Below are 8054 nucleotides of genomic sequence, written 5' to 3' on the forward strand. Positions count from 1 at the left end.
TTTCCACCTATCACATTTCCGACGTCCCTCCCCCAAGTCCCTCCTCCCCATCTTTTATCTTAGCCTGCTGGACAAACTTTCCTCATTCCTGAAGAAGGGCTAATGCCCGAAACGTCGATTCTCCTGTTCCCTAGATGCTGCCTGACCTGCTGCGCTTTTCCAGCAACACATTTCCATCTCTGATCTCCAGCATCTGCAGACCTCATTTTCTCTCCCTCATTATGGGCATTTAAGCGGGCATTGGATAGGCATATGGAGGATAGTGGGCTAATGTAGGTTAGGTGGGCTTGGATCAGCACAACATCGAGGGCCGAAGGGCCTGTACTGCGCTGTATTCTTCTATGTTCTATGAATGCAAAGCAAACTTCAACTTGTATTCATTTGAGCAGACCAAAAATTCTAATCCAGCCAAGCAAATACTCACAAATGGAAGAAGACATTTCTTGACTTGTCCAAACTGCCCAAAATATTCTTTGATTTCTTCTGCAAAAATGAAGAGAATCACTTAATATTGTATAAATCATGTTTCAAGAAGAATACGGTAAATAAAAAGCAACAAAAACAGAAATTGTCAGAGAAGTTCAGCAGGACTGGCAGCATCTGTGGAGTTAACGTTTCAGTCCCAATGACCCTTCTTCAGAACAGTAAGTGGAAGGAGTGGACAGCATGATCCTAAGGACTGCCATTCAGTATGATCATGGCTGGTCTTCTGCTTTAATGCCATTTTGCTAGTGCATTTTATATCAACTAATATTCAAAGTATAAAAATCAAAGTATTTGATCTTTGAGGGTATTCAACTTTAGGGCATTCAAAACCGTCAGGTAGATTTTTTTTCCCTTTATCTTAGCATAAGAGATGAATCACTTAAGACTAATGTTAAATCCCCATTTTCTAGATTCCTTAGCCAGTGTCTATCATGTTCCTTCAAAATACTCAATGTTTCAATGCCGTACCCTATCTTCTAAAGTCCAGACAGCACGTACACAATTTACTCAGCCTCTCAGAGGTTGTTGAACCTAGTGAACCTTTGCCAGACTGCCTCAAAGCCATGTATCAGTCCATCCTTTAAAACTGCAGACCAAAATTTCACACAGTACCAGGTATGGCTTTACCAAAGCTTTGTAAAAATATAGCAAGACTTCTTTGTCTTGTATTCCAATCCCTTTGCAGTGGACACCAATATTTGACTCGGCAAATGCTCACTGTAGCTATATGTAATATTATGTTCTTGAGTTTAGTCAGAACCCCATGAACATCAACATTTTCAAATACTGAGTTCTGAGGAAGAGTCACTCAATCCAAAATGTTAAAACCGATTCCTCTGCATTGCAAGCTGTCAGACCTGCTGAGCTTTTTAAGAGTCAGAGAGATGTACAACACAGAAACAGACCCTTCAGTCCAACTCATCCATACCAACCAGATATCCCAACCTAATCCAGTCCCACTTGCCAGCAACCAGCCCATATCCCTCCAGATGCCTTTTAAATGGTGCAATTGTACTAGCCTCCACCACTTCCTCTGGCAACTCATTCCATACACATACCAACCTCTGCGTGAAAAAGTTGTCCCTTCGATCTTTCTCATATCCTTCCCCTCTCACCCTCTAGAGCTTGACTCCCCCACCCCAGGGAAAAGACTTTGTCTGTTTATCCTACCCATGCCTCTCATGATTTTATAAACCTCATAAGGTCACCGCTCAGCCTCCGATGCTTCAGGGAAAACAGCCCTAGCCTATTCAACCTCTCCCTATGGGTCAAATCCTTCAACCCTGCCTACATCCTTGTAAGTCCTTTCTAAATCCTTTCAAGTTTCACAACATCCTTCTGATAGGAAGGAGACAAGTGCACTCAATATTCCAAACATGGCCTAACCAATATCCTGTACAGCCACAACATGACTTCTCAACTCCTATACGCAGCACCTCGTATTTATCTGAATTAAACTCCATCTGCCACTCCTCAGCCCACTGGCCTATCTGATCAAGATCCCACTGTAATCTAAGGTAACCTTCTTCGCTGTCCACTACACCTCCAATTTTGATGTCATCTGCAAACTTACTAACTATGCCTCTTATGCTCACATCCAAATCAATAATAGAAAATGATGAGAAGTAGTGGACGCATCACTGATCCTTGTGGCACTCCACTGGTCACAGGCTTCCAGTCTGAAAACCAACCCTCCACCACCACCCTCTGTCTTCTACATGTGAGCCAGTTCTGTATCCATATGTCTAGTTCTTCCTGTATTCCATGAGATCTAACCTTGCCAACCAGTTTCCCATTGGGAACCTTGTCAAACGCCTTGATGAAGTCCATACAGATCACGTCTATCACTCTGCCCTCATCAATCCTCTTTGTTACTTCTTCAAAAAATTCAATCAAGTTTGTGAGACATGATTTCCCACGCAGAAAGCCATGTTGACTATCCCTAATCAATCCTTGCCTTTCCAAATACATGTACATCCTGTCCCTCAGGATTCCCTCCAACAACTTGCCCACCACCGTTGTAAGGTTCACCAGTCGATAGTTCCCGGACTCGTCGTTACCACCTTTCTTAAATAGTGACACCATGTTTGCCAACCTCCAGTCTTCCAGCATCTCACCTGTGACTATCGATGATGCAAATATCTCAGCAAGAGGCCCAGCAGTCACTTCCCTATCTTCCCACAGAGTTCTAGGACACACCTGATCAGGTCCTGCGGATGTATCCACTTTTGTGCGTTTCAAGACATCCAGCACTTCCTCCTCTGTAATATAGACATTTTTCAAGATGTCACCATCTACATTTTTCAAGATGTCACCATCTATCCCCCTACATTCTATATTCTTCCATGTCCTCCTCCACAGTAAACACTGACGCAAAATACTCGTTTAGTATCTCCCCTATCTCCTGTGACTCCCCACAAAGGCCACCTTGCTGATCTTCTCTCCCTAGTTACCCTTTTGTCCTTAATAGATTTATAAAATCCCTTTTGATTATCCTTAACCTTATTTGCCAAAGCTATCTTGTGTCCCCTTTTTGCCCTCCTGATTTCCCTCTTAAGTATACTCCTACTGCCTTTATACTCTAAGGATTCACTCTATCTATCCTGTCTATACCTGACATATGGTTCCTTCTTTTTCTTAACCAAACCCTCAATTTCTCTAGTCATCCAGCATTCCCTACACCTACCAGCCTTTCTTTTCACCCTAATAGGAATATACTGGACTCTCGTTATCTCATTTCTGAAGGCTTCCCATTTTCCAGCCATCCCTTTACTGCGAACATCTGCCCGCAATCAGCTTTTAAAAGTCTAATACCGTCAAAATTAGCTTCCCTTCAATTTATAATTTCAACTTTTAGATCTGTTCTATCCTTTTCCATCACTTTTAAAACTAATAGAATTATGGCTGCTGGCCACAAAATGCCCCCCCCACTGACACCTCAGTCACCTGCTGCAATTTGTTTTTGTTTAACAGTTTCAACCTTCTTGCTCTGCAATAAAAAGCATCTCAAGCCTGATGATAACTAGTTATAAAGTCACAGATTCATTCAGCATTGAAATAAACCCTTCAATCCAACTCGTCCATGTTAACCAAGTTTCCTAAACTATCAGTAGTCCCACTTGCCTGCATGTAGCCCATAACCCTCAAAACCTTTCCTAAGCATGTGTTACGACACAGGGTAAACTCTCCTGCTTTAAACCAGCAACACAGAAGAGATTTATCTCATGTGGTAATCTGTGAAAATTTGAGAGGACAAGCACAGAATAGTTAACTAACAACTATTTACAACTCCATCCTCTAACCTAATGTTTACCTTCCCCTTCCACAGTACAAGTCCAATAAAACTCCCAATTAAGATTTACAAAACAAAACTTATCGCAAAACTAGGCAGCTTTCAGTTCTATTTGGATCTCCCAGAGTCTTCTTTTTAGGGATCCTGCTTCAAGGTTACTGATCGATTAAGGTACTTTTGAGAGCTATTTTTTAGGCAGTCTTTTTACATGCTTGTAGCTGGGCAGTTCTCCTCTCAATTGTTCAATTTTCCCTAGTCTTATACCCACCCCCACAAAGCTTCAGATTGTGTCATTGGCTTTTAAGATTGTCAATATACTAAATTCAAACTGGATTGGAGTTTGATATTTTTCGGGGTATAATTTAAACTGATTGGCCAAATTTGAACATGGTGTGTCATTTCCAGGCAACCAGCTAATTTAGCTTCTGACCAAGTGTTACATTGTTACCTTATTGAGAACACTTGATGCTATCAGGTAGCTCTACCAGCTTTTAACTCTCAAAAGGTACAGTACACCCACATCTTCATAACACATGTACCTGTCCAAATGTCATTTGAATATTATTAAAAATGTATACCTGTATCTGCCACCATTTCTGGCAATTCATTCAACATACAAACCACCCTGTGTGAAAAGTTTACCCCTCAGGTCTCTTAAATATTTCTTGTCTCACTTTAAAACTATGCCCCTAGGTTTGAACTTCCCCACCCTAGGGAAAACATCTTTGCTATTCACCTCATCTCTCCCCTTCATGATTTTATAAACGCCAAGAAGGTCAACCCAACCTCCTACACTCCAGTGAAAAAAGTCCCAGCCTATCCTTAACATAAATCCTCCAGTCCCAGATACATCCTCTTCTGAACCCTCTGCAATTTAATAATATCGTTCTAATAGCAGGGCAACCAGAACTGTACACAGTACTGCAAACTGTGGCCTCACCTACATCCTGTACAACCTCAACATGACATCCCAAATGCTGTATTCAACACTCAGAAATAAGTCAAGCAGGCTAAATATCTTCTTAATGCGCCCTATCGACCTGTTGCACAGCTTTCAAAGAACTACCCCTGGGACTCCATTCAACAACACTACCTAAGGTCCTACCATTTACTGTACAAGTCTTGCCCTTGTTTGTCTTACCAAAATGCAGTACCTAATTTTTCCAAATTAAAATCTATTGGCACTTCTCAGCCTGTTGGCCCAATCAAGATCCCTTTGTAATCTTTGATGACCTTGTTCACTGTCCACTATAGCATCAATTTTGGTGTCATCTGCAAACTTTCTAACTTATCATCCAAATCCCAGAGTATTTACAGCCAAAGTTGCTTTTGAAAAGTAAATTCATTTGCAATGTAGGAAACCTGAAACCAATGTGTCTAAGCAAGCTTCTATTCTAGTAAGGTAATGTTAAAATATTACATTGTACTATCTCTCTGGACAATAATGTAATGTTAAAGGGTTAAACTGTACTGACTTGCTCCAAGAAGCTGAACATTCGGGGGGGGGAAGCAACATTTTGTCTCACAGACAGAATGCAGGAATGTGGAAGACTATCCATTGTAACTCACACTTCATTTAGGCAGCCATTCATTACTATTCTACTGCTAATATCAAATTAAACTTATTCATTCCCTTCCATTCTGAAATGCTTTCATTGCCATTCGCCAGCCAATCAAATTCATTTGCATGATCATCCCCAGAAGCTAGGATGTATCACATCTACATTGTCTTGGGGAATCACTGAGTCAGAAAATCAGTTGCAGAAGATTCCCCAGGATTAGGGCATTTACATTATCTGACCAAAGGGTCTGTTTCCATGCTGTACATCTCTATGACTCTATGGTCATTAATCCTATCATTGTAAGTGGGGCAACATGTCATTATGGCAGGGTGGCCAGAGTACCTGTGAGCATTACCAACTGACCTGTCTAAAGGGTACGTGTTGTTTCCTTTGTTCAGGACCTCTTGACTGAACTTTGCACACCTGCGAAGAGTGTCAAAGGTGTCACCTAGCTTGTACAAGCTTTAATAAACTGTAACTGTGCACACAAATTGCATCTTGTGTGTGAAACCTCAGGAAAAGAACCTAACAGAAATGTTGCAACAGAATAATCAGTGTTAAAATGAACTCAGACACCAGAACCATTCAGCTCAAGGATGGAATACTAATATGTAAATGAGAAATATGTAACTAATCAATGTTTCTTATTAGAACTCACAAAAGATCAGACAAGCCTTTAAACAGTTGGCACTGAGAGGATGTTCCCCGTCATGGGGAAATCGAGAACTTAATGGGCAGTTTCAAATTATGGGTTATCCCATTTAAGACGGAAATAAAGAGGAATTTCATGTCTCAGAAGGTCACTGGCGTTTGGAACTCTTCCATAGAGAACGATAAAATTGGGTCACTGAAAATATCCAAAGCTGAGCCAGACAAATTTTCAATCAACAAGAGAGTTAAAGGTTTATTTTTGGGTGGAAACAGGGGCGGGCAAATAAATAGAATTCAGGCCACAATCAGATCAAACACGATCTTATCGCATGGTACAGAGGCCCAAACCCTCCTGCCCTTAATTCTAATGATCCTTTGAACCAACCCAGTCTGGGAATTACCACAGTAAAATGGCGAATGGTAGATATCTGAAACAAAGACATGAGATTGCTGGAGAAGGATTTGGTAACACCTGCACAGAGAGAGAGTGTCAACCTTTCGATTCCAGTGACCCTTCTTCAGAACTGGTTGTTGGAAACCACCAAAACAACTGCTTCAAATCTACCCCCATTAAAGAACTTCCGCTCACAGTCGCGACCAATACTGGGAGAGGGTGATAGTAGTATCTGTCACTCACTGCTTGCCAAAAACCAGGGAATCCGCGACACGAAAATCTCCAAACTCTTTCGCGAAGGAGCCGCCATCTTGTAACGGCCGCCTGGGCCCGCGCGCTGACCTTCGACCTCCCCTCGTCAGTGTTAAAAATAAGTTAAAGGATTAAAGTTTCTGAAGTCAGCTGCATATTGAATATAACTCAATTTCAAGATAGGGCTGGGGCCGTGAGTTTATAAAATCGAAGCGGTGAATAGATGTGGCGGATTCAGTTGTTGTTGTTGTTGTTGTCGCCACCGGGCTGCAGCAGATGGCGGCCGCTCTCCTGGAGCAGGGTGAAGATGCCTTCAGGAGGCTCTTCAAATATTACAAGAGGCGCCAACCCCCGCCCGATTTCTCGGGGATCGTTGACTTCTCCAGAGCGCAGCAGACCTGTAAAGTAAGTGCTGGAACTCGACAAAAAATCTTTAGTGTTGACGGTCCACTCTCTTTTCACCCTATCCCGAAAAGAATGCACGCAAAGTATTTTGTTGGCTTGTAAATATAAAATCCAGATAGTCATGGAAAAGGTTGTTTTAGACTCTTCATGGGTAAATACTGAACGCATTTGCGTGATTTCTTTTTTGAGGTGATCTTGTTAAAGCATAGAATACTCTTAAGGGGCTTAGAGTCACAGAGATGTACAGCACGGAAACAGACCCATCTGTCCAACTCGTCCATGCCGACCAGATATCCCAACTCAATCTAGTCCCACCTGCCAGCACCCGGCCCATATCCCTCCAAATCCTCCCTATTCATATACTCATCCAGATGCCTTTTAAATGTTGCAATCGTACCAGCCTCCACCGCTTCCTCTGGCAGCTCATTCCATATGTGTGCCACCCTCAATGTGAAAAAGTTGCCCTTTAGGTCTCTTTTACATCATTCCCCTCTAACCCTAACATGTATGGGCTCTAGTCCTGGACTCCCCCACCCTAGGAAAACACCTTGTCTTCAAAGTTTGTGAGAAGATTTGTAGCTCGGGTGCTCGTTGCTGTGGTTCTGTTCGTCGAGCTGTAAGTTTTTGTTGCAAACGTTTCGTCCCCTGTCTAGGTGACATCCTCAGTGCTTGGGAGCCTCCTGTGAAGCGCTTCTATGGTGTTTCCTCCGGCATTTATAGTGGCCTGTCCCTGCCGCTTCCGATTGTCAGTTTCACCTGTCCGCTGTAGTGGCCGGTATATTGGGCCCAGGTCGATGTGTTTGTTGATGGACTTTGTGGATGAGTGCCATGCTTCTAGGAACTCCATCAACAAACACATAGACCTGGACCCAATATACCAGCCACTACAGCGGACAGCTGAAACTGACAAACGGAAGCGGCAGGGACAGGCCACTATAAACACCGGAGGAAACACCACAGAAGCGCTACACAGGAGGCTCCCAAGCACTGAGGATGTCACCTAAACAGGGGA

At 42.6% G+C, this 8054-nt stretch overlaps 2 protein-coding genes across 4 annotated transcripts in view; one reads left to right on the forward strand and one right to left on the reverse strand.

Annotated features, from left to right (window-relative positions):
• The window catches only part of LOC122553373 (SRA stem-loop interacting RNA binding protein), a 14182-nt gene extending 7441 nt beyond the window's left edge, over positions 1 to 6741 (reverse strand). Inside the window, exons 1-2 of the mRNA XM_043697042.1 lie at positions 6629 to 6741; positions 425 to 483 (exon numbers count right to left, since the gene is read on the reverse strand). Coding sequence (XP_043552977.1) covers positions 425 to 483; positions 6629 to 6695 — 126 coding nt within the window. The 5' untranslated portion in view covers positions 6696 to 6741. The remainder of the gene's footprint in view (positions 1 to 424; positions 484 to 6628) is intronic.
• The window catches only part of alkbh1 (alkB homolog 1, histone H2A dioxygenase), a 51065-nt gene continuing 49750 nt past the window's right edge, over positions 6740 to 8054 (forward strand). For 2 of the 3 annotated variants that reach the window (XM_043697038.1, XM_043697041.1), the window contains exon 1: positions 6740 to 7042. In XM_043697038.1, the coding sequence (XP_043552973.1) occupies positions 6914 to 7042 (129 nt within the window). In that variant the 5' untranslated portion in view covers positions 6740 to 6913. The remainder of the gene's footprint in view (positions 7043 to 8054) is intronic. The other variant, XM_043697039.1, reaches the window with a different exon arrangement.

Source organism: Chiloscyllium plagiosum, chromosome 10 (genome assembly GCF_004010195.1).
Source record: "Chiloscyllium plagiosum isolate BGI_BamShark_2017 chromosome 10, ASM401019v2, whole genome shotgun sequence".
NCBI lineage: Eukaryota > Metazoa > Chordata > Chondrichthyes > Orectolobiformes > Hemiscylliidae > Chiloscyllium > Chiloscyllium plagiosum.